The sequence below is a fragment of the Colletotrichum chrysophilum genome (assembly GCF_026319265.1).
Source record: "Colletotrichum chrysophilum strain AFK26 chromosome Unknown scaffold_127, whole genome shotgun sequence".
NCBI lineage: Eukaryota > Fungi > Ascomycota > Sordariomycetes > Glomerellales > Glomerellaceae > Colletotrichum > Colletotrichum chrysophilum.
In genome coordinates, this window is record NW_026517414.1 from 78,877 (window position 1) to 104,083 (window position 25,207).

The 25,207-nt window shown below is 56.3% G+C and overlaps 8 protein-coding genes across 8 annotated transcripts; 6 read left to right on the forward strand and 2 right to left on the reverse strand.

Moving 5' to 3' along the window:
- Positions 1 to 797: 797 nt before the first annotated feature.
- COL26b_011032 (uncharacterized protein) lies at positions 798 to 2,707 on the reverse strand (the record flags this gene model as incomplete). The annotated part of the gene is made up of 3 exons (XM_053183713.1): positions 798 to 1,272; positions 1,323 to 2,400; positions 2,647 to 2,707. The coding sequence occupies 3 exons, from the start codon at positions 2,705 to 2,707 to the stop codon at positions 798 to 800; spliced, it is 1,614 nt and encodes a 537-aa protein (XP_053032350.1).
- Positions 2,708 to 6,304: 3,597 nt separating this feature from the next.
- Positions 6,305 to 8,774, forward strand: COL26b_011033 (uncharacterized protein; the record flags this gene model as incomplete). Its single annotated transcript, XM_053183714.1, has 3 exons — positions 6,305 to 6,389; positions 6,471 to 8,365; positions 8,427 to 8,774. The coding sequence occupies 3 exons, from the start codon at positions 6,305 to 6,307 to the stop codon at positions 8,772 to 8,774; spliced, it is 2,328 nt and encodes a 775-aa protein (XP_053032351.1).
- A 4,474-nt stretch (positions 8,775 to 13,248) lies between these two features.
- On the forward strand, positions 13,249 to 14,151 carry COL26b_011034 (uncharacterized protein; the record flags this gene model as incomplete). Its single annotated transcript, XM_053183715.1, has 2 exons — positions 13,249 to 13,901; positions 13,929 to 14,151. The coding sequence occupies 2 exons, from the start codon at positions 13,249 to 13,251 to the stop codon at positions 14,149 to 14,151; spliced, it is 876 nt and encodes a 291-aa protein (XP_053032352.1).
- A 935-nt stretch (positions 14,152 to 15,086) lies between these two features.
- Positions 15,087 to 16,653, forward strand: COL26b_011035 (uncharacterized protein; the record flags this gene model as incomplete). The annotated part of the gene is made up of 2 exons (XM_053183716.1): positions 15,087 to 15,102; positions 15,365 to 16,653. 2 exons carry the CDS (start codon positions 15,087 to 15,089, stop codon positions 16,651 to 16,653), a joined length of 1,305 nt encoding a protein of 434 aa, XP_053032353.1.
- A 454-nt stretch (positions 16,654 to 17,107) lies between these two features.
- Positions 17,108 to 18,521, forward strand: COL26b_011036 (uncharacterized protein; the record flags this gene model as incomplete). The annotated part of the gene is made up of 5 exons (XM_053183717.1): positions 17,108 to 17,128; positions 17,183 to 17,214; positions 17,268 to 17,394; positions 17,450 to 17,954; positions 18,016 to 18,521. 5 exons carry the CDS (start codon positions 17,108 to 17,110, stop codon positions 18,519 to 18,521), a joined length of 1,191 nt encoding a protein of 396 aa, XP_053032354.1.
- A 1,719-nt stretch (positions 18,522 to 20,240) lies between these two features.
- COL26b_011037 (uncharacterized protein) lies at positions 20,241 to 21,789 on the forward strand (the record flags this gene model as incomplete). The annotated part of the gene is made up of 3 exons (XM_053183718.1): positions 20,241 to 21,197; positions 21,248 to 21,412; positions 21,463 to 21,789. 3 exons carry the CDS (start codon positions 20,241 to 20,243, stop codon positions 21,787 to 21,789), a joined length of 1,449 nt encoding a protein of 482 aa, XP_053032355.1.
- Positions 21,790 to 21,807: 18 nt separating this feature from the next.
- On the forward strand, positions 21,808 to 22,398 carry COL26b_011038 (uncharacterized protein; the record flags this gene model as incomplete). Its single annotated transcript, XM_053183719.1, has 1 exon — positions 21,808 to 22,398. The coding sequence occupies one exon, from the start codon at positions 21,808 to 21,810 to the stop codon at positions 22,396 to 22,398; it is 591 nt and encodes a 196-aa protein (XP_053032356.1).
- A 572-nt stretch (positions 22,399 to 22,970) lies between these two features.
- COL26b_011039 (uncharacterized protein) lies at positions 22,971 to 23,876 on the reverse strand (the record flags this gene model as incomplete). The annotated part of the gene is made up of 2 exons (XM_053183720.1): positions 22,971 to 23,592; positions 23,644 to 23,876. The coding sequence occupies 2 exons, from the start codon at positions 23,874 to 23,876 to the stop codon at positions 22,971 to 22,973; spliced, it is 855 nt and encodes a 284-aa protein (XP_053032357.1).
- Between the last annotated feature and the right edge of the window lie 1,331 nt (positions 23,877 to 25,207).

Sequence of the window (25,207 nt, forward strand, 5' to 3'; positions counted from 1 at the left end):
ATGAGAAGTCAATGTTGGCCTCTCGATGGCGTATTTGTGATGTTCAACATCACCAATGTTCCTCACAGAAAAGTGAAGCCAGCGATTTTGTCGGCAAAATTGCCACCAAGCCCTGTTGAACTACAAATAAGAAGGCAACAGGCTGGCATGCCAGGATGAGGTGAGCTTCGACACAGTAATCGTGGGCCCTGGATGGATCTGGCAGCTAGAAGAGCGAAAAGCAAAGATGAGAGCAGCAACGTAGCAACATCAACATAGAACCGCGACCAGTATCTCCAAAAGGCTCTTGTCCTTCACGCAGTCACATCTCGCAAGACCGGAAAAAGTGCAACATGTCTGGGCCTTTCTCGATTTCATGATTCATCCGTCTAGTCCTACATACAGCCCCCCGCATCTAATCCAGAGACCTCCGCTAGACTTCTTTCTCATTCAAGCCAGTCAGTTCCCTTGATGTGAAATAAAAAGATATTACGCATGGCAGTGACCGCCACCAGTCCGATGATTCCCCTTTCCTCCCTGAACGCCGGGCCAAACAATCCCCTCCCCCATAATCAATTACTCCTCTGTCGCGAGATGGCAAGGGCGCAGCAGTCGCTGCCCTGTGGCTACAAATCGGTCTTAACCATCTTCACCTCGTCACCGCTTTCCCATTGGGGCATCTTCCAAGCCAGAAAAGGCTGCATGTGCTCGCACTCGCCAACCGGGCCCCCGCAAAAGTTGCATCCGGCCCTTGTGTAGCTGCTCTCGACCCGATTGTCCGTGGTCCAGTAACCTTGGTTCAGAAACACAGATTCCTCCTAGGAATGCTTGCCCTGCGGCACGATGGCTTTGTCGATGAGCAGTCCGCCCCGCGCCATGGTGTCCTTCTCGTCGCCGAAGCGGGTCTCAAACTCCCGCTGCTCGGCCTGGTGGCGCTCCAGCGACTCGCGGCATTCGGGAGGCAAGAGGGCCTTGAGGTCGTCGCCGATAGCGAGTATGCCGTTGAAGGGCTTGAGGAAATCGGGGACGTTGTCGGGACGCTTGCCAGCAGACTGGACGCCTGCGCGAGGCGTCTCGTACACGATGTCAACGACGTTGAAATTGCGCTGTACAGCAGGTGAGACGGCAGCGAAGGCGGACTTTGGATCGGCGGCGTCGTCTGGGTTGACGACCTCGACTCTTGCGCGAGTGGGCTGCGTGTTGACGGGTTGTTGCATGAGGTTGGTGTGGATATCGTAGGCTCCCTTCTGGAGGTTGAGATTGCGGATTGCATTGAGGCGGGAGTTGAACTCGCTGGATCTTGTTAGTACTGCCTCGTTTGTTGTTGCTCAAGAATAACTTACCTAGCGGCACGGGCGTGCTCCAACTGCCAGTTAGTGTCGTTCACGTTGACCCGCTTCTTCTTCACTTCTGTCAAACCCGCAAGAGGATCCGCGGCAGCTGGCGTCTGATTCGTATGGTACACCGCACTCGCACCGAACCACGCAACGTACTGATTCGTGTTGTAGTCCTGAGAGGGATCAAACACGTCGCTGGGGTCCGCAATCTCTCCTTCGACGACACCCGCCGCGCGCTGGTCCGCAACACGGTAGTCGTCAATAATGTTCCGTCCACCGACGATGATGCGCGCGCCGAATTCCTTGAACACCGACCGAGCCGTGACGATTCCGATGGCACGACCCTTGTATGAATGCGGCATGATGTTGCGCTCAATCATGTCCATCTTCTCCTCGTCGCTGACAATGATTTTGTACAGCTTAGGGTGCTTGTTGAAGAAGAGGTAACTGTCCCTGAAACCGACACAACGCGCGGGCTCCGTGGACAACATATACTGCCTCTCACCGCGGTCCTTGACGGTGAACGTTCGACAACGGTATTGACGACCACCAAGCAGGTTGCCCAGCTTGTCCACCTTCGTCTCGCCCTCCGAGTCTTCGGGCAGCACGCACTCGTCGTCGACAATATCGACCTCCGTGCCCTCCTTGTCGATGACCTGCCTCAGCTTCGGGGGAGCCTGGCCAGGCTGTGGTCTGCGACCGCCCCTTCCACGCCAGCCACCGCGGCCTCTCCGGCGGGGTGTGTCGGCTTCGGAGGCGGGCACGGTGATCATGTTGTCCCAGCCAGGGGGCTTGTTCTTTGGTGGTCTTCCGAGTCGCTTGCGGCGAACGACTGGTTCGGTCGGAGGCGTGGGCTCCTTGGCCGATGGCTCTGAGTCGTCCCCGTCGTCGTTGGCCGGCTCCTCCTCGCCATCGTCGTCACCGGCGTCCTCTTCGCCGGACTCATCCGCCTTTTGGTCGTCATCCTCCTCCTCCTCCTCCTCCTCATCGTCTTCGGGGGGCGCATCGACCTCGGGCTCGGATTCGACAGCCTCGGCGACAGGCTCGTCGTCGTCGATGCCTTCGAATGCTCTGGGGGTGCTTTCTAGATTGACGATGGTGGTTAGACGATGTTCTGTCATGCGGGTGGATGGGCAGCTGCTCAGGAAGGAGGGGCAGGCGAGGATGCTTGGAGATGCGCGCCAACCCAACAATCATTGACCAGCCGAGAAGCTCCAAGCAAGTACACGCATTCAAGTCCTTTGACTGTAACATGACGCTCTCTGGAACAAGCATGTTCCCAAAGTTGTAGAGCTGTCGCAAGGGAAGACGAGGAAAAGGTTGTACTCACGAAGGGCGGCAGAGGCGCGCTTCGCCGCAGCTCTGCCTGATCTGGACCTTCTGCCTCCCATATTGAAGGCGACCGAGGAGGTATGCGCGGGGTGATGAGAGGGTTGTGGCTTTGTCAATGGCCTCGGTTCCGAAGAGCGGGTGTGCGAGGCTGAACGGTTGGTAGCGCAGGTCGGAGATGGAGTCGCGACGCGAGACAAGGCTCAAAGGTTCAAGGTGGGAAAAAATAATTGGAGTCTTCCCCTGCGCGGTGCGATTGGTTCGTTTACACTGTTTCTATCTTCAATCATACTATGTCTGGCACTGTGTGGCACTGACAGGCAGTGGTCCCTGCTTCCAGCGTCCAAAAGGTTCCCTGACACCCTCATTTATAAGCGGATTTTATATCCATCGTACATTTCATGTCTAGTTTCCATCCTGCCCCTTCATGTTGCGCCTTAAATTTTCCAAACAAGCAAACGCCATGATACTTCTAGGTTGGGCGTGACTGTGGTTAGAACAATATGTCAAGTCTGCAGCTGCAACGTGCATAACTTCCCGACATCTCTTCGGACGCCAGCCCCAAGGAGTCTCCAATGAGATCGACTGCGTCTGCATTATAGATATCGAAAATTCAAAATCGATGATGAGCCGACGGCGGCACCTCGAGTGTTGCGCGACGCAACGGCGAGCGACCTCTTGGATCGTGAGATGGCGCTGTTGGTCTCGCTTGATCGAATGAAGAATGACGAGAAGCTGCTCGCGGCGCTGGAAACGAGTTAGAGTGTGGTCTCGGACTTCTCGCTCGAGGCGAAAAGGACACTGATGTCGGCGACGTGGGCGACGTGGGTGAGGCAGGCGTTGGAGCTCCCGAGACGCTGTCGCTGCTCGAACTGCCGTCGGCAGAATCACGCGAGCTGCTCGGCCCTTCCATGATACTATACCGGTCGTCGTGTTCCGCCATCTGGCTGTTTCGATGGGCTTCTCCTGGAATCCGAGGCCATTCCCCAGTCTTATAATCCCCAGCACCAAAAGGATCTTTCGCTGGATTGCCAAAGTAGTTGCCAATTTTTCCCAAGGCATTGGCGATCTTTCGTCTGGGTACCCATTCCCCCGTGGAAGGCGCTGTGGAAGTCGCGATGGAAAGTCCCGCTTCTGATCCAGTGCGCTCTTGGAATTCTCGGTGGGCTGTACTGGCTCGCGGGCTTACTTCTCCATTTAGTACTCCGTCCGGTGGTTCACGACCATGGTAGTGCGGACAGTTGCAGTGAGTTGTGGTGGGATTTGCTAGGTCGCCGTTACTGTCTGCAAGCCAGACGTAGAGCGAACCCAGCCCTGCCATCCCAGTCCCAAGGATAGTCCCCCATTGGCCTGGAATTGTTAGTCTAAGGTAGTTCCCGGAAAGCAGAGGGCCACCAACCAATGTTACTAATCGGCTCCGTGTGATAGTTGACTTGGGGGCTCCAAAAGTTGATCTCGCCTATGATGAGAACAGCAAGCCAGGCACCCCCAAAAACAGGAACCTCAACGGCACTCAAGAGTGATCTGATGGCCTGGTTGACGTCCTTCATGCCTTTCAAAGTGGCACCATTCGTCCCAGGGATGATGCCCTGGTCCTCTATCCGCTCTTTGTCTGGAGACCCTTTCCCTCGTTTCCAATTGATCTCCAAAATCTTGTTCCACATAGAAACCAACGAGAGAATGGCCGGAACACATTCGGCGGCGGCGAGGAACATGGCCATACCGAAAGGTAGCGTCGCAGGCTTGGGAACGACATAAATCTCGCTTGTCGCACCCTGCCGAAGACTGGAAAACGGGCCCCTATCTTCAGAGCAAACGAGGCCGCATAGATCTTCCTCTCCATAGGGAAAATTCCTAAGACTGGGGATTAAGCTGTTCCCCGTCACGCATGGATGGGTATTGGAGCGATAAAATTCGACGGCCAAACTTAGCAGACCTGGATCTGGTCAGCAGGTTCACATTTTCGGAACGGCTCTGCCACTAACCGGACAGGATAAGGCCCGTCCACAGGAAGATGATGTTTCTCCCTGGGTCGTAGAAGAAGGTTGACGATAGCTTCACAGTCACGGGTGCCGCTAGAATGCCAATTGAGCAAAACTGCAGGGCCCCGTATATGTCCATGTCTGTGGCACCTGTGTCGTCAAGCCGTTAGCCGAAAAGCTTAGGTGGTGGAAGGGGCGTGTCTCGGACTCACCATCAACGTGCATCGATGCCAAGACGATACCATGGATGGCAGCTACAGCGGGGACGAGCAGTGCGGCTGCTTGACAGACAGCCCGAATCCATTCCTCCTTTCGGGCAACGACACAGACGACGACGAGGATGTAGTATCTGAGGCGTGATATTAGCCTTTGCGCTAGAAATGTTTCGTCCCATCACTAAGGTTGGTACAAGCATTCGCCAAGTTCCTCACTCGGTTGAGTTGCCGATTTGCCAGGAGTGGGGAAGCTTCACTTACAAGATCCGCTGGCCGAAACCATATTGACCTGACAGCGGCCAGGCGCAGACGACCTCAATACAAGGGCCGTTGACCCCGTCGCAGGAGGATCCTACACCGGCATCGTCGTCTCGGCGGAAGAGGGAGTGCAGCAAAGCGGCCGATGCGAGGGGTGCCATAGATGACGGCCGAGCCGGAGCCGCTGCAAGCTGCCGGCTAAAACTGGACACAAGCTTAGGAGAAACTCCACAATCTTCGAGTGTTGGTTTGAAGAAGAAATGAACCCAATGGCCCGGTAATCGCCCGGCAATTTAGACGTCAATATGGAACCGCGGGCTCGTTCCTCTTTTTCTTCCCCCCGAGGTAGTGTGAGAAGCGGAGAAGGTTCCCGGGCATCGCATTCCAAGCTTTCAGGGACAGGAACGGGCGCTGGAAGAGGGCTGCCTCGGACAGGTAAGTTAAGGTAGGTAGGTGGTCGCGTGACGGGTGCGGCTCATGGCTGTTCATATCGAGACAAGCCAAGCAGTGCGGCGGCCTCTGGACCTCTGGGGCAAGACAGCGTGGAAAGATTGAACAAGCACTGCTGGCTGTCATTCCAGTTCCGGAGGTGGCGCAGCATGTCGATGATGCAGGTTTGCTCCTACCAGTCAGATAATCCTAATATCCGTCGGGCGTTGGCTGCTGAGCGGGATGAATAGGCTAGGCAACTTAAACGGCCGGCTGCTTGGACTAACGTGAAGGGGAGAAAAGTCAGCACTGAGTTGGCATTGAGGTGAGGTAATTGGCCGCGGAAAGCATCAGAAGGAGCACTTGAGAACGGACATGGTTCGCAGCCAGTAAAAAGACGGAGAAAAGCACTCTGCAGCCTGTCGTTCAACATAGAAAAGCGGGGGCCTTGCATCGAGCCCAATGGGAGACGACGTCAGGTTTCATTCGGAAGGCGCTAGGGCTGATCTGACCGGGGCACCTGCTGGTTCTATTTGCCAAGGAAACAGCAAGACACAGAGTGCCTGCCGTGAGTGGTGTTTTCTCTCTGTCCCCCCGCCGCTTCTTTCCCCCAGACCAGAGCCTGGACCTGGACCTGAATCTCAACCTGAATTTTCAGCCTGCAACACCATGAAGTGCGGCACAAGATCATTTCCAGCCTCATCTCACCGTTGTGTTTGCGAACAAGGCCTTGCTGCGTCATCCCGTGGTGGTTGAACCAAGTTCAATCGCCACGATGGACCTCTCCGATGTCAGCATCGAGACTGACCAGATCAGAGAATGGCGGTCTATCGTCACCCTCATCGTCTTTTTCCTCGCCAGTGAGTACATGCAATTACCCGCCTGTCTTTGCACATGCAGCGTCACCCCGCTGGGATATCGCGACTAACACGGAAGCACAGACATTGTCGTGTTGTTTCCTTTCCACATCCCAGTCTACATTCCCGTGCGACTCTGGCACGCTGTTCTGGATTCTCTCAGTACTCTACGTGTGATACCACCACGAGAAAAGGACTCTCACCATGACCGTCGCGACGGTGGTGCCAGCCAGTTCGTGCGCAAGAGATTCCCCATGAACTCTGTCACGGCGCCCCTCATCGCCGACCTCTTCCTCCTTGCCATCCTGGCCATCGGAAGAGACGAAGTCAAGGCCGGCACTCTGGGAGACAATGGCATCTTTCCGCTTGACATCATGATCTTCTTCATCACCTTAGCCTACATCGCAATCTCAATCGACGCGTCCGGCCTCATCAGGTATCTGGCTCTGAAAGTTCTGCAATGGGGAGGCAAGGTCGGCCACAGGCTATTTTTCTACCTGTACGCCTTCTTTTTCGGCCTGGGCACCTTCATCGGCAACGACCCGATTATTCTTTCAGGCACCGCCTTCCTCGCCTACATGACGCGCGTGTCGAACAACATCAAACATCCGAGAGCCTGGATCTTTACTCAGTTCTCTATAGCCAACATCGCCTCGGCAATCCTCGTCTCGTCCAACCCGACCAATCTCGTCCTCGCAGGAGCCTTCAACATCAAGTTCATTGGGTACACCGCCAACATGGTGGTTCCGGTTGTCGTGACGGCCACTGTCTTGTTCCCCTTTCTGCTGTATATCGTCTTTGCCAACGAGGGCCTCATTCCCGTCTCCATCAAGATGCGCGAGCTGCCAGCAGAAGCCAAACTGAAACCTGCCGTCAACCCCAACATCCCCAACGCCAGGGGTACCGCAGATGAGGATGAAGAGACTCATACAAACGATGACCAGGGCCAACTTCTTTCCCTCGTTGAGATCATGAACCCTTTTCTGGATAAAGGTGGCGCAGCGTTCGGTGCCATCATCATGTCGGTAACACTCATCACCGTCCTAGCCATCAACGCTGCTAGCGTCAAGACGAAGAATGATGAGCACTTTCAGGTCTTTTGGGTCACACTACCTGCTGCCTTTGTCATGCTTTGCTGGGACCTTGCATTTGGGTGGATTCACAGAGAGGAGACTCGCGCAATCGCACGCAGAGGGCGAGAAGAGGTTGAACGAGCCCGAATGGAAAGGGCCTTGAGGCAGGAGAGGAACAGAGAGCATTTTGAAGGCAGGGGGATATCCACGGAGGTCGGTACAGAGATGCTGTCGATGACCAGAAGTCTCTCCAGAGAAGCCTGGCCCGAAATTCACGTCCAGGACGCCGATGCTGATGTAAAGGATGGCATGAAAAATGGAGACTACGACACACCACCTGTTAGCCCCGGCAGAGGACTCACTCCTCTGCTCACGCTCACGCCTGCTGGCCCAACAGGAGATGCCAGCATTAGCCCAACGCCCGAGTCAAGTCCTCGTCTGGAGTCGTCCATGTCCACGGCCATGGGAAATGCGGCAGATAACAGTAGGCCATCCAGCAGCGGCCTCACCATTTCGGAGAAAAGGGATGAGCTGGCTCATGCGAATGAATCTGGCTCTCCAGCAGGAGGTGTCCTGATGACGGGCGTGAACAACGAGAAGCGGCCTAGCGATTTGGAGGAAATCACAGTGAGCCGGACGAAAAAGCCCCAGCCGCGGACGCTTGTGTCCCTCTCCAGGGATGGTTATCGATGGTCGCAGGAGACGTTCCCCACCGTGATGGCAGTGATATCGCATCTGCCCTTTGCCCTCGTTCCGTTCGCCTTTGCAATGTTCGTCCTAGTGCAGGCACTCGTCACCAAGGGCTGGGTTCCGGTATTTGCCTACGGATGGGATCACTGGGTGGAAAAGACGGGAACCATCGGCGCAATCGGCGGCATGGGCTTCCTTTCGGTCATCCTTTGCAATGTGAGTCTCCCCGAGATTATCGAGCGCCGTTTCATATATGCTTACTCTGGTGGCTTTCTAGTTTGCAGGAACTAATATCGGCACTACGATCCTTTTATCACGGGTCATCCAAGCTTGGCAGAGGATACACATGGTACCCGGCAGCAGCGACATTAGCGATCGGACGTTTTGGGCGACGGTGTACAGCATGGCGCTCGGCGTCAACTACGGCGCCTTCAGTACCGCCTTTAGTGCATCGTTGGCAGGGCTGCTGTGGCGTGACATCCTCGAAAGGAAGCACATTCACATCCGCAGGATGGAGTTTGCCCGCGTCAACGTTCCCATCATCGCCATCGCCATGACCGTCGGCTGCACGGTCCTCGTGGGGGAGATTTACATTATGAGGAATGACGACCCGTACCACTTGTGAATACGTTTTCGGGGGCCAACAAGCGCTCCTCATATATACCAGACGGCGAAGAAGGCCAAAAAAAATGATACCCAGGAAACATGGTCTTTTCCAAGTTTTCCAAGTCGTGATGCCTACACTGTTCGTCAAGCAACACTGTGAATGCATCGCCACCTTCAACCGCCAAAAAATCACACGATGCGCTGGAGGGGTTACTGATTAGTGGATCAATTGGGGGCCGGGGGTCCAAGACAAGGCTCCCCGCGCAAGCCAACGAACCTATGGTGGACACCACCAAGAAGCTAAGACCTTGCCCCTTCAACGAACCCGCTCCGCCTCGAGGCTTTAACCCAGCGTAGGGCCTCCTCACTCATCACCAACGACAACTTGTCGCAAATGACTGGCACAACCCATGGCTGCTTCCCAAACCCATCATCGTGCATCCTTACCCGGCCTGACTGCGGCAAAAACAGCGGGGGCCCAAGACGCTCGCCGTCACACGGCGGCATGTCTCCGGCGCAGCCGCTCGTCTGGTGGCTGAGCGGCGAGCGATTACTGGACGTGCATGTCGAGGTCACCTTCTCTCCCTCATCTCCACGCACCAACAGCCCCAAACGGTCCTGAATAAGAGCAAGATCGTCTCGTGGTCTTCAGGCAGCGAGCCGAGGGCACAAATCCGCTGCGCCTAGGCGGCGGCATGTCATTTTTCACCTTGCCATCGTTCGGCCCTACAGACGGGGGCCTTTCTTCAAGTGACGGGCAGGATATCACATCGCCAAGGTGGGGTTGTCTCTTCACGGCAGGATTCCCGTGCCGCGGTCCGCTTACACAGCCGCGCTTCTGTGCCGTCGGCTTCACCCAACACACGCCATTTCCCGCTTTCATTCCCCTTGTTCTGTGTCTCTCCCATGTGCCGCGATAATGATACCAATTCCGGGTGCACAGCGAGGGGGAGGGGGTAAGTCTCAGTTGGCGATCGTCGAGTAAGCGTGCCGGGGCGGTTAAGCAAGCCGAGGGTCCGCACTACGAAATGGCACGCTGAGCGGCACGGCTTGCAGGAGCTTACAATAGCCAACCCAATCGCGGGGTTTAGCAGACCGCGGAGGGGTTCATCGGGTTCGACGGGTGGACGGGAGGATCAGCATAAGTCGGCACGTTATGAAGCTGACTGCATGGCGTTTCTGGCTTTTGTGTCGTCGGAGGGACGGGTTTTAGAGACGGGTTTTAGAGACGGGTTTGCGGATTAGGTAGCTGTTTGCACGCACAACTCAATTCAAAAAATCCTTTCAGGTACCCGGTCCAGTCGCCATTCACCGATTGGTGTTCTAGGGGACCGTCGGGTGTGCGAACTTGAACCTAAAATAGGTTCTGGGGGTGAGTTTTTATGTGAGATGGGATGACTTCGACTCTGCTCCGGAAGCCCAGGCATCCTCGACGTTTCGTGAATGGAGCGCGCGCTGTTCTGGTCAATAGATGGATATCCTCTGACAAACGAGGAAACGCAAACACAATATCATCTTGGCCAAGAAACAATGTTTCAACTCCACCCCGTCGCATCGAGGCAGCAAGCGGACTATTGAGGCCGTGCTGTGATGTGGTGTCACTCTGCAAAGAAGCGCAGCATCGCGGGGCGGGTCTCCCCCAATTGGGGCCTGCAGCCTGTTTACACGGCCGATCAGTTCGTACAGGCAAGAGAGTTTGACGCCGCGCTGTTGTACGGATGGATAACTTGGCTTATGTCTTGCGTTTACCCCGCCACTAAGCACTCCCCGTACTTGGTTCATGTTAGCGAGCGGGGCGATTTTGAATAGACCACGGCGCGGACTGAAGCCTTTTTTTTCCCCTCTCAGCAGCTGCCTTAAGAGCCGGTGGTAGATTTATGACGAAGTCTGACTGAAGATCCAACGGATGGGGGCCGGGCTATCAAAAGAAGCGGGCAACCTGCCAACCAACCGACCCGGGACTGAAGTCGCCTGGCGGGTGCGCGATCGTGGACGAGCCGTCTGTCAGCCTAATCCTTTCCGGGGTCGGAGTCCGGGTCCGAGGTTCACATCTATCCGTACTCTGTCTGATGTATGTGCCGTCGTCCTGTGTTCGATGTTGACGCAAGAGGGGCAGAGGGGGAGGAGCCCTAATGACCTCCGGTATCTCTCCGCACCGAGCATCGTTTCCTGAGACGTTCGGTACATGGTCGTCGCAAAGAGCGCAGCGCCCGCGGACTGGAGACGAACTCTGAATATCATGCCTCTTGCGGTTTTTGGCCCGCGTGCGAATTCCGAAGGGGGGGAACCCCGGACAAACACCACACTGCAGCCCGTTGAAACGGGTGCACAGGACAAAGAGGGAGGCTCCATGCGTTGCTGCGTGCGCCCCTGAAGTGGAGGGTAGAAATGGGCATAGTTTAGAGTTGCAGGGCAAGCCAGACTTCTGCTGAATGCCCTTGTTTCTCGAGCCCAGGCATGCTTCTACAAAGCGACTGGCCGGTTGGATTTGGAAAACAGGCCGAGGCTGCCCGTTCGTTCGACCAGCGTTTGTTTATTGTTCCCCCTGGCGATTTGAAGAGGCTTTTGAAGAGGCTTTTCCCGCCCGCCTCGTGTTTTTTGCTGGGTAGCCGTTGCTGGTGGCGGGCCCAGCCCATGTTTAATCGCACGATGGGCCACGCTGCGTTCCTTTGTTGCGAGTGCGAAGGTCGAGTCGTTGTAGGATGTGGGAAAGAATAGGCTCATGAAAGACAAAGGAGCGGCTGGCGGGCCAGAACCCAGACGGCGTGGGATAAACGGTCCTACGGCCGCTCGCCACGAGCATGTTGAGCTTGCAAGTTCCGTGAGTCTGTTTTCTTTCTTTGTTTTGCCCCTATTTTGCCAGCCCAGCCCGGTTCGACCGTTGTCGCCGGCCTCATCGCATGATTGTGTGATGTGTAAGTGACTCGATGAAGGAAGTTGGGGGAAATGTCAGCCAGCCCACAGAGGCCTGACTAAACCGCGAACACACTGATGGCCGGGGGTTCCCCCCCTCAAGCTCCGCCTCGCGGGTTCCTTCGCTGGGGGGGTGGGCCCCTGTGGAAACCACGTACCCCAAGCCTGGAGAGGAAAGTTCTCCTCGGTTCATCCAACAAGCTCAGCGCACCACACTTCCGTCAGCCCCCGGTGACGAGGGTTCTAAGTTGGGCTGTTGCAGTGGGCGAGAGTGGTACAGCATACAGCGGTCCAATTGCAACACAACCGCGCAGCGCTGCTCACCTCAACCGCCACAGTTCCGACAGGCCGATCGACGTGTGACGCCTCTACTGAATTCCACAGAGCCACGGAAATCACCAGGCAGACGAGGCACGCGCCGGGAAAGCGATCCGTCAAGCCTCGGCGGTGCCCCCAAAGGCTCAATTTCACGTCGAGATGAGCGGATGGGCAGGCGGACATGGCATTGGATCCTGCAATTCTGTCTCTTCCCGCAGATTACTGAGGATAACAGCAGGAAGAGAGAAGAAGAAAAGGCAAAACCTCGTCATGGACAGATGCCATTACAATTCAGTATCATCCTACACGCCCCTCCTAGGCACCAAAGACCCCCCCGGGGGGTTCAGCTGGGCTGCTGTTGGTTCGGGCGGCAGAGCGGGTTTGGGTAACGGGACATGGGGGCCGGGAAGAATGGCGCAGCCAATGATGGCCGCTCTGATGGCGTCCTGCAGCGATGCGTCCACGAGACAGTGTGCCTTGCCTCTCTGGGCCGCTGCTGGGCATCTGCCTGCTCTAGCTGGTTTGTCGCTGTTGCTATTCCCAAACGTGCCCTCTTTTTTGTTTCTCTTTCCCCCCCAATACCGATACTTGTACCCTTGCAACCATGCCTCGTTATGCACACTCCCTGTTCATGGGTCCTCGAGGAAACGGCCAACGATCCGCCTGGCAGTGCTCTGCTCGTGCTCTTGCACCGCAGTGAACCCATGCCAGGGTTCACACTGCTGCATTTGAAGCTGTGCTGATTGCACTTAAGGTAGGTAAGGTAGGTAGCTCTTGAGATGGTGGGAAGGGAGTCAGTCTTAAGGATCTCCCATCCCGCACCTCTTCTGCCCCTCGACACGGACTCTTTTCTAGGTCAGCGCAGAACTGCATTTCGACATTGAAAGCTCGAGCGGGAGTCATTGTGAAGGGGCATGCTGCTGATGTTGCTGTGCTTGCTTTTGTGCAGTTGTCCGGAGTATCAGTGACCTGCACTTCTTCTTCACATCGAGTCACTTACACACACCCGCCACCCCCCTCTGCCTCTTCCACCCCCACCATATCCGAGCAGCTGGCACCACCGGAGACCGGCGCCGGCGCACACTATAACGGCACCATCGACAAGCTTGCGCTTCCCCTCCGAGGACAAGGCCGGCGGGTAGACAGACACAGACAAACCGACCAGCAAGCTCAGTGTCTGTGGTTCTAGCCCGCTGTCAACAAATAAACGCCTCCCTCCCCGTCTCTCTCTCCACACGTCAGTATAAGTACGGACAGGGAGAATGGCATCTGCCATCGCCAACGCAGTCAGAGTCAGACAAGTACAAGCGACAGCAGCATCATCACAAGACACATCCCCGGGAGACCACAGCATACCAAGCAGCAACGGTCTCGGCCCCAGCACCAGCACACCGGGGAGCAGCACCACCGCCGAAGACACGACAACAACCAACACCACCACCGTCCTCATCGTCGTCATCATCCTCTGCGGCTCCGCAATCATGTCGGCCGCCCTCTTCTACATCTTTGACCGCAAAAAGAACCGCCAGTTCCGCGAGGCGTGCAAGCGGGATCCGTACCTCACCCGCAAGGAGTTCACGCGGCGGCGCAAGCTGAGCGCCCTCGAGCGCCTCGAGGAGGAGGAGCTGCAGCGCAGCATCATGATCCGCAAGTCGCTCGCCAGCAAGACGCCCTCGCGGTCCACCAGCCGGGGCTCCTCCAGCGAGGAGGACGAGGAGGCGTTCGACCTGGGCACGCTGCGGCGGCACGCGGCGCTGGCGAGGATGCCGGAGCCGCCGTGCGAGCACCGCGATAACCTCCAGCAGCAGCGCCAACAGCAGCAATACCACAACCAGCACGAGCAGGCGATGATGGGGAGCGAGTGGGCGCCCAGCGAGGCGCGGCGGGCGCGGTCCGACTCGGAGTCCTCGTCCTCGTGCGTGTCCTCGTCGGACGGCAGCAGGCGGCAGAGAGCGTACGCCGAGCCACATCCGGGCGTGGAGGTGGAGATCCCGTTGCCCCCGCGATCGAGGACGCCGTCGCCGACGCGGACGCTGATCAGGAAACCGGTGCCCCCACCTGCTACGCCGGTGGTGGTTTACATGCCCACCGGCAGTGGCAGTGACGTGTCGAGGGCGTTGCCACCGCTGCCGAGGCCGTCTGATGCGCCGGTGCATTTGCAGTGAGGTGGATGACGATGGCCTGTCAGGAGACGATGCATTCAAGGCGCATTTGTATTTGATTTGGTGGGATTAAACTGGCGGGGAGTATGGTGATTTTTGATGGAGTGCGCCGGACATGGCGTGTCTGTCTGTCTCTCATCATGAGATTCATGTATCTTTCTTTACCTTCTTTTCTTTTGTATTGATACCCAACGCTGAACATATTCAGAACGTTCATTTCTTTTGTTTATAAATCTCTGGAGACTAGAGAATGACTGCAAGGTATTCAAGATGTCGAGGTATCATGGGAAATCTTTTCGCCTACCCAGTAACCTGGAAGCTTCGGTGGACCGAAAATTGCAGGTCCAGACGTGTTCCATAAGCTGACAAACCTGAAGATGAAGGAGCCCCACGTGATGGTCCACGGGTAGTGCCTGCCACTGAAAAGCCTGAACTTAAAATGAGGCCTCAGCTGACTCATCCTACCGCCTCACCTGTGTTCGCTAGGCTCCAGTAGATGGAAGGCTAAAGTGTGGCATCCTCAACCCAAAACAGAGGCTCAGGTTTTCCCCCCCTACAACCCACCAACGTCACTCGCTCTCTCGCCTTCACGAAGATCGTCTGCAGCACCGCAAAACCGCATCTCAGAAGCCTCATCGCCCGTTTCGGCCCTGCGTCTTCTGAAAGCAATCATTTTGCGAACCGTCGCATACGACCCCTTCGAGCCGACTGCTCCGTGATCTGGACTGGGAACTGGGACTCGGGTGGTTCTTTGTTTCGCCACTCTCGGACGCCTTCACTGGTAGAAATCGGTCGGCTGGCAAGAAAGGAGGACACCTTTGCATTTCTACTTTCCTTCTCTCCTCGACTCTCCTCGAGCCCTTATCCTCTCCTGCGACTTTACCACCGTCGTCTTAATTGGTGAGAGAGGAAAACTTTCCTGCCGAAAGTCAGGAACCATGGCTCACCTGAAATGTTTTGTAGGGCATCTCCAGCGCATTCGCAGCTTCCCCGCTGAACGAGTCTACCGCCGTTCAACAAAGAAAGAGCGATCAGCCGTCTGAGGATTCCCTGACACAACGTCGTCATTGTCAAGAAGGACTCGAGAAGTGCATCTCGACTCCTGGACAGCACCTGCGGTCGTCGTAAACAGCAACCGCCCCCCGAATACCGACCGCGATCGTCCGAAACGACAACCGCGACCATCCCGAACGGCACACGCGATCGCTCTGACCAGCAATCGCGACCGTCTCAAACAGCACCGCGACTGCTTTAAACACCGCCAAGCTGCATTCGCCGCTCTTTGTCCAACTCACCAACGACCTCCTCTGGACTCAGGCACACACCGTCAAAGAACCGTCAGGCAACCACAAGGCGGTCGTCAACAAGCGGCAAGAACTCCGGCGTAGAAGAAAGGAGCTCAGGCGTCGCCGCAAGGTTTTTGACGAAAACAACAACATCTATACACCCAAGAAGTACAAGCCCAAGATGCTTCCCAGCGACAACGAAAATGCCGAAGGGTTTCGGGACGATCTCAATATGGTTGTGATGTGTCCCGACTGCAAGGAGTACCCGCCCAACCTAGTCGAGGAGTTCTCTTCCGGAGACATGGTCTGCGGCTCCTGCGGACTTGTTGTCGGCGAGCGCATCATCGACACCCGATCCGAGTGGCGTACCTTCGCCAATGACGACCAGGGCAACGACGATCCGTCCCGTGTCGGTGATGCAGTCAACCCTCTGCTCAACGGCTCCCAGCTCGAGACCACCATCGCCTTTGGTGACGGCAGAGATTCCAAGCAGCTCGCTCGTCTGCAGAACAAGTCCCAGAACGACAAGGCTAGCAAGTCTCTCATGCAGGCATACAAGGAAATTGGCGCCTTCTGCGACAGTATCAACCTGGGCAAGAACGTCTCTGACGCCGCCAAGCACATCTTCAAGCTCACCTACGACCACAACTTCATGAAAGGCAAGCCACAAGAAGCTGTCATCGCAGGCTGCATCTTCATCGCTTGCCGTCAAACCGGAGTCGGTCGTACCTTCCGTGAGATCTTCCAGGTCACACACGTATCCAAGAAGGAGATTGGAAGGGTGTTCAAGCAGCTCGAGTCGTTCCTCCAGAAGATCAAGGAGGAGAACCCCCGCGGTGCTGGCTCCCTGTCGAACTTGGATGGTTACAAGGCTAGTGCCTCCACCAGCGCCGAGGACCTCTGCACGCGTTTCTGCTCCAACCTCAACTTCCGCAACGCCCAAAAGATTGAGAACGTCTCTCGGGCGCTTGCACGTAAGACTTCAAGCGTTTCTGAGCTTGCTGGGCGTTCCCCGCTGTCTGTCGCGGCCGCGTGTATCTACATGGCGGCTCACCTGATGGCGGAGCCCAAGACTTCAAAGGCCATCGCTGGCGTGGCCGGCGTCAGCGACGGAACCATCAAGACTGCCTACAGGTTTCTTTACAATGCTAAAGGTAAACTCGTTGAGAAGGAATGGGGCTATGATAAGAAGGCTTTCGACACCCTTCCCTCCAACTAGTTTTTATCAGGTCATGGCGTTCCGGTTTGGTGTTTTGGGATGGGACACAGCATAATCAGACATACATTTCTTCGTTGCAGTTTAGAATCAAGGTCAATACGATGCAGCACAAGTCACAGTCTTGGTCCGTGCTCGATGACATAATACACACCACTGCCAGAACAATGCCGAGGTGATGCAACGGAACCCCCGCCAACGGACCGGAGCCAGACCGGGGTCGGAGCTCTGATGGAAACCAGCTTCCCCGTACTCAACCCTCAATTGACTTCCCCGCATAGGCTGACGGATTCAGTCAACGATCAAGATGAGCAGCCTTTCAATTGGAGTCCCGTTCCGTATAGTTTCCAGGGCTGCGCGACTACCCTTGAGGGCGGCACGCTTCCCTCGGATATGGCGTCAGTACTCTTCAGTGTCGAGCAGCAAGCTGCCTCTGGACGGCTATCGCGTGCTTGACATGACAAGAGTCTTGGCCGGAGTAAGTCATCTATTTCTCTTGAGAACACGCGGAAGTATGCTGACATGAGAACAGCCATACTGCACTCAGATACTGGGCGATCTCGGGTGAGGCTCATCCTCTGGACAAGGGTGCCCGCTCATCTCACTGACATCACCAGTGCCGAAGTCATCAAGATCGAGCATCCTACGAGGGGCGATGACACGCGCGCCTGGGGCCCTCCGTACGCAACTTACAAGGCGGACTCTGGCAAGCAAGGCCCCGGCGAATCTGCCTACTTTCTCGCCGTAATTCCTCACCCAGCCTTCATTCTTTTGAACCGAGATGTTGATTGCTGTTTAGGTCAACCGCAACAAAAAGTCGCTAGGCCTCAACTTCCAACACCCAGACGGCATCGCCATCCTGCACCAGCTCGTCGCCAAGTGCGACATCCTCGTCGAGAACTACCTCCCCGGCACGCTCGCCAAGTACCAGCTCGACTACGCCACGCTGCGCGCCATCAACCCTGGGCTTATTTATGCCTCCATCACGGGGTACGGCCAGACGGGGCCGTACTCGGACCGCGCGGGCTACGACGTCATGGTGGAGGCGGAGTTCGGGCTGATGCACATCACCGGCAGCCGCGGCGGGGAGCCGGTCAAGGTGGGTGTCGCGGTGACGGACCTGACGACGGGGCTGTACACGAGCAATAGCATCATGGCGGCGCTGCTGGCGAGGGGGAGGACGGGACGGGGACAGCATATTGATGTGGCGCTGAGTGATTGCCAGACGGCGACGTTGGCGAATATTGCGAGTAGTTGTTTGGTTAGTGGGGAGAAGGACTCGGGACGGTGGGGGACTGCGCATCGTGAGTGAAGTTTGGGCCCAAACCCCGATCTCTGCGTGGGTTAGCTAACACTGTCGGCCAGCATCGATCGTGCCGTACAAGTCCTTCAAGACCAAGGACGGCGACATCCTCTTCGGCGGCGGCAATGACCGGCTCTACGGCATCCTCTGCCAGGGCCTCGGGCGGCCCGAGTGGGCGGACGACGCGAAATACAAGACCAACGCGCAGCGCGTGGCCAACCGTGTCGAGCTCGAGGGCAAGATCGAGGCCGTGACGGTGACCAAGACGACGGCGGAGTGGCTCGCGGTGTTCGAGGGCAAGGGAATGCCGTACGCGGCGGTCAACGACGTGCAGGGCACGCTGGAGCATGCGCATACCAAGGCGCGGAACATGGTGGTCGAGATGGAGCACGGGGCGTGCGGGCCGGTGAGGATGGTGAACACGCCGGTGAAGTACTCGGAGAGCGAGCCGGGGGTGCGGACGGCGCCGCCGACGCTGGGGCAGCATACGGCTGAGGTGCTGGGGGAGCATTTGGGGTTGTCGGAGGAGAGGATTGGGGAGTTGAAGGGGGGTGGTGTTGTTGGGTAGACGTCGGCGTTTCTTGCTGCATGAGGGTCAGTCGTGGTTCAACTGTACAATCTATGCAACCCTCACCAAACTTCCTTGCAATCGTAACGCATGCCGAGTGAATCTATCCGATCGTTGATGCAGCCCTACGAGGTCCACTTCGCTGCCATCTTAATGCATGCTGAGAGAATCTGTCTGGTCGTCGATGCAGCCCTAAGAGGTAACAAACTTCACTGCGTTTTTAACCCATCCCGAGAGGATCTATATGGTTGCGATCAGCCCTACGAGGTTCACTTCACTGCGTTTTAAACCCATCCCGAGAGGGTCCATTTCATGTACTATTTTCTGCACCGCGTTTTGAGCCCACCACGATAGACTCTGAATTTGCCGAACTTGACCGAATCAACTCACCTTCTCGGTGAGTACACATCAGGGCAAGTCACGCGACGCAGCTTTCTTCCCGTGTCACTTCTTGAATCTTCCCAACTGCAGTCTCTATATAATCGGTAGATGGAAGGTCGGTGGTGTCATTAGAAAGGTGGCGCAGGCATAAATTCTTGTTTGCAAATGCTATGCTTCTAGAACTGCGACTTGAGTGTTGTGCAGATCCGACATGCTTATGCAATACATATGTTGGAAGGTTCGTGATGTTACTCTAGGATTGCACTGCAGACTTACGCATTCCCGAGAGGATCTGGCTGAGCAAGCGGACTTGCTTGCGTCTCATGGACGTAGGCTGCATTCCAGGATCGTCGATGTACCCTGCCACAGAGGCGCAGCTGTGATGCGTCGTGAATTTGCACCGCCATCCTCGCGGGAGAGGCTGGGTAACTTCACTGCATTCTTAACCTACCCTGAGAGGTTGTTACTTCACCGAGGTTGACCGAAACAGTACGTGCTTATCAGATCCGTATGTTGGTGTGATTGCTGAGGCTTCGGCATAGAACCCTTCCCGCGGGCAAACATTTTTCTGACGCTGATGGAATTCATAGCCCATCCAGTAAAGAGCTCATGCCGGCCTCGACTCCGCCACACGAAAGAATCTGAGCCAGACACACCCGCGAGGTTGACGAAGGCCGCGGTGAACCTCTTAGCACGGTCGCTAGCCTCACCACGTAAATCAGGCTGTGGATCTTACACCGCTAGTATCGCAGTTTGTAACCCGTAAAATCGATATACTGATGCAAGCTACAACCAAAATTATGTCGTAATTCATCCATTTCACGCCGATGACCGCATATTCTAGGTAGACTACCACTTCTGATCAATCGAGAGCTGCAGCGAACGAGGACTTCTTAGTCAGGGTAGATTTCAGAAATCGAGAAGTCAATAAAAAACCGACTGCCTATTTTTTTGCTGGAGCGACTAGTTTTCCTGTGGTATGTTCTACCACAATAGTCATCGTCGTCGTCGTCCGCGGCCGTCGCTGCTGTCGTTGTCGCTATTATTATTATAATTACTTCTACTATCGTCTGCAATAGTAATTAAGTAAGTAGAGAGTATACCCGCGCAGACACAAAATAATTAGGCGGTCTCATCAAATGGTTTCACTTCGTTTTCAACGCATATCGTGAGAATCTGATCTCACCGAGGATGACCGAGACAGTACGTGCCTGCCTCAGCTCGGTGAGCACGGTCCAGGTCACGTGAAAGTCACGCGACGCAGCTTTCCACCTTCTCCAGACCATCCGACTCAACCACCTCCCGCCCTCAATACAACTACCTGCATCTATATACGCCATGGACAATACGATGCCCGACGACACCTCCCGCCTGTGGGCTATTAAGCAGGAAAAAGCTGACGAGTTGAGTGCGATGCGTGCCCAAGTCGCGCAGACCTCGAACGCCACGTCAACTATCCAGACTGGCAGTAGCGTCATGTCTACGCCTGCCACAGCCGGCCCAAGCCGACCGTTCCCTACAATCTCGAAGAACGACGGCAAATCGCCGACGCCTTCGAGATATACCCCGCAATTTACCGCATCAACCAAGCAAATTCTGAGCCGGATAAAGAATGAGAATGGCAGCAACTCCTCCCCGTCCCTTGGCTTTACCACCGCCCAACTCTCCGCCCCAGCAAAGGCAACTTACGAGGATGTTAAGCGCAGACTCGTCGAGACGCTCAGCACATCTACAACTTTGCCAATGCCGACAGCGTCACCCAGACCTATCGCAGGAGCCGCCACGCATGCCAATCGACTGCCATCACCTAGTGTGGGCAAGAGAAAGCGAGGATCAGACGAGCATGACAGCAGGCCACCAACGCGCCCCACACCCCGAGACGAACCTCAGCCCGTTGCCATCCAGCCCCCGAAACCGCCTTCCAAAAGGAAACGCGTCAAGGATTCTTCCATGTGTGTGAAGTGCCAGCGCAGCTCGGATACTGCCGCCAACCTTATCATCACTTGTGGTTGCGGCGAGGCCTGGCACCAGCTCTGTCACGATCCCCAGGTCCCCGAGGAAACAGCTAGCAACCCTGCCTCTTTCAAGTGCAGCACTTGCGTCGTCGAAGACAAGGCGCAGGCTAACTACCAAGCCAAACTGGTTAAGTACCGCGAGGCGAAGCAGCAGCAATCCGATCTGAAGAAGCAGCGGGCCGAAGTTGAGAGGATGAGGACGAGGAATCTCGAGGGTCTGCCCGATTTCATCAAGCCTGAGCTGGTGGGATTCGGGGCTGGTGATGCCAGCACTGATGCGGTATGTGCTCCGGATGGAACGACAAGAGCGAGCGCTGACCCCAAAAACAGAGGAGAGAGTATTTCGAGGAACTCCGTAGGACCGACTTGCTTAATCTACTCTCTTTCAGTGAGCAAATCAAGCCTGGCCTGTTGGTGGACATTCTCGTTTCGGTGTCCAAAAAGCAGCCAGATCTTCCGATCTTTCGCTCACCAGACTGGGCTCAGCCGAGGGCGGTATGTTTTCCTTCCTGTCTCGGAGGCTCAGAATGCTAACATGTCAGAAGCAACCCGAAAGTTCTCGTACGAACGTCCTCGCAAACGGTACTGGAAACCAGTTGCCACCCAAGCGTTCCAAGCAACGCTCCAAGCCGGGTGGTGTGCGCCCGATTTTGCAGTTGACGACCACCCCTGAGGCCGATGCTGTACCAGAGGACAACGAGGACGATTATCTTCACCCTAATTGGCCCAAAGCAGGAAAGGGACTCTATGCCACCCTGCCCCCGGAGAAGGAAGACTCACATTACCTGGAGGACGATAACGACGAGGAGGCATTCAGCCATTTCTTTGTTGATGGTAATGGAAAGCAAGTGGCACAGCCGGTCAGGGTTTAGAATGCCCAGTCGCACCAGATGGATGTCGACGACGGCGATGAGGGCAGTGCCAGCAGTAAGACCAAGGGAAAGGGAAAGGCGGTTGCCAGGATTGCCGCTCAGAAGCCAGCCCAGAAGCCAGCCCAGAAGCTGGGTACCAGCACCAGCAGCAACAAGGCGAAGTTGAAGGGGGAATCAGCCCCAGCGGGATCGGCGACTGAGCCGATAGAACTCGACAATGGCGAGGGCAGCAGCAAGGCGAAGGGGAAGGGGAAGGCTGTCTTGGTTGTACCTGTCGTTGAGCTTGACATCGACAACGGTGAGGGAAGCAGCAAGGGAAAGAGCAAGATTCCAAGGTACACGGGGGGCGGAGCGGCCACGAAGACGGCCAAGCCTAGAGCCAAGAGTACCAATAAGGGAGGCAAGGCGAATAAGGGCCCGAATAAGACGGCGACGACGAAGACGACAGCAGCAAAAACGACAGAAGCTACAACGACCGCCGCTGTGGTAGTACCTCCCGCGCAGCCGCAACGCCGCGGTCGCTCTACAAGGACGAGTCTCTCAGCGGCTGCCGATGCTGAGCTTTACACCAACCATCCGGAAGCCCGAAAGCTGGCGTCCTGGTTCTAGTGTTAGATGTGAACAGTTAGGTATAAGAGTAGCACAGAATCGATACCCAAAAAGCGGCTGAATAATCGAACACACCTTCTACCTTGTGCTGTGGCTGCTGTAATCCTGTATCAATGCCCTTGTCGTCGTCGTCCGCCGCCGCCGTCGCTCTTCGTCGTCGCTCGCAGTCGTCTTAGTCCAGCACTGATATACCCCCCGCCACGACTCACGGCATTGCATCACCGCAGCAGTTGCAACATCAGACGTTTCCACGGGAGCAAGCTTCTCCCCTAATCTCGATTCCCTGATCGCGCGAATCCGAACAATTAAAAAACTTGGGACGAAAGGCAAGTCCGATGGGACCATCGGCGTATGTAACCCCAAAATCAGACGGGCGGACGTTGTCTGTCATCCCATGAACAAACGAATGCATTGAATGACTGCAGTGAACGACAGACAGCATCTCCACTTGTTCAATGCCGCTGTCAGGATATATTTGCATTATCATTATGTAGTTATGGCTTATGTGATGTCTGTGTACGTCTAAATGATTACTTTTTCTCCATCTTTGGCTGGAGCGGACAGGACAGGGGTCATGTAGGTCTCGTCACGGCCACGGGCGGCGGACTCGTGCTCCCGCTCGCGATTGAATCCGCAAAGACGCTCAACCCGCCCACGCTGTCTTTCACCCTCCGCGTGCCCATGCGCACAGGCAGCGGCACGTTCACCACCCCCTCCCTCCGTGACTCCTCCCTTACGAACCGCGCCGCCTCGAGGTCCACCTCCCGCGGCCGCGACGGTGGCGCGGCGCCCATCTCCTCGCCGGCGCTGCTGCCCAGCCGCAGCGCGCTCTCACCGGGCGCGCGCCCGCCGGCGAAGAGCTCCCGCGCGTCGCCCGAGTAGCGTTTCACCTCCTTGGCGAGCCAGTGGCGGCACAGGACGACGAAGAGCAGGTTCCACAGGCCGAGGCCCCAGAGGAACATGTAGGCGAGGACGCGGCCGTAGGCGTCGGACATGCCCCAGTACTCGAAGTCGGGGGCGAAGACGTCGCCGCCGAGGGCGATGTAGACGGCGAAGACGGCGATGAGGCCGAGGCCGAGGGCGAGGCGCAGGAGGAGGGCCCAGCCGGGCCAGGGGTCGTGGGCGTGGACTATTGAGCGGGCGTCGAGGAGGATGTCTGTGGAGAGCATGATGATGAGGGCGACTGCGGCGGGCCTGGAGGAGTGTTAGTATCTTTGGTCAGGATGAGAGTGAGGCGGTAGTTACCCTGTGCGATATGTCAAGGGGAATGGCACGTTGTACAAGAACCACGACATGATCCATAGCAAGATGCTCGCGGCGGCGACGTGCGCCACGTCATTGGCGATTTGCGCACGGAGGAGCCAGCGCTTGAACTGGCGGGCTTGTCGGTGGTTCGGGCGTCGTGAGCGGCGGACTCGGGCCCGGTGTCGGGGTGGAGGGGGGATCGTGAGCGGTGGTGGACGGTGGGGACGTTCCATCGTGTCTGTGTGTGCGTTTTGTCTGCCCTTCTGATTGATGTTGAGAATGAGAAAGCCCGGCGATGAAAAAAAAACAGATGAAAAAAGAGACTGAATTATCGGTCGGTAGCGGGGAGGGGTGAAGATGGCGGTGGCCGAACGGTCTTGATCATCGCTGTATTGTGTGTATACTGATCAACTTTGTCGCGAGATGTTGAGTTGTTCGTTCTCGTTATTCTTGGTTCTGCGTGTCGTTTTTTCAAACTTCGCCCGGGACAGATTATTCAAAGGTAAACTCTCTGGCATGCCAGTGACGACGACTCTGGTGCAGAGCGAAATGAGTTCAAGACACACGCCAGCCGGAAGGGAAGAGACGAAAAAACAACAAAATGGATGTAATAATAAGACCTTTGGGCTGTTTCCCCGATGCGGCGTATGTCTCAGGCGGGAAGTATAAGGTAAAATATGAGGCAAGCGTAATATTAAGGTAGGATGGCACTGATGGCAGCCGAAAACCTTGGAGCGAGCCTAAAACGAGAAAGGGAAGGAGAAGAAACGCGGCAGGCCCAGTCGCAGACGGGTGTGTTGTCGGGTGGTATTCTTGATATTAGAGGCAGGGCGTCCGGAGTTGGTGTGAAGCAGGTTGGAGGGCTGTTTTCAGCTGAATCGAATCGGCGATCATTCATGGGCAGGCAGGCCGGACTAGACGACGTGGCCGGGGACAGGGTATGATTCTATTTCGGACGGACTCAAGATGACATTAACAGACGGTAGGTCGTCCGTCGTATGCAGGAGACAGATAGTAGATAGTCGGGACGGAGGGAGGATGAGATGGGAGGAGATGAGATGTGATGATCGCCGCCGCCCTTTCAACCCACGATCGGCGGAGTGAAATGTCGAAATGCACAACAGCAAGCAGGGAGCGGAAAAAGAAAGAAGAACATCCAGATCGTTGGGCCGGACACGGTGAGGAGGGCGGCCCTTTTGAGAGACGGCCCAGCGACGGAGATGTCCTGGAGATGATGCATGTCTGTCTGGCTGGCTGGCTGGCTTGCAGAAGAGTCTTGGCTTTTCGGGGGGAGGCGAGGGGGGCTGGTTTGGGGATGCAGATGCAACAAAGCATCCGTCTTGTTGCTTCCCGAATGCGGTCCCGCGAGCGAATGATGTGTGCGAGTGATGGAAGAAGGCCTTTTCGTCCAATTGGCCCTGGCGCAGATCAACCCGTGATGCCCCTGCAGCTGCTTCGGTACTGCGCTCCGCCCGCAGTAGCCCCGGTTTCCAGGGGGCCTCAGCACCCACAACAGCAGTTAGAGCTCCCCTCCAGCGGGGCATCTCACCGGGCATCTTCCAAT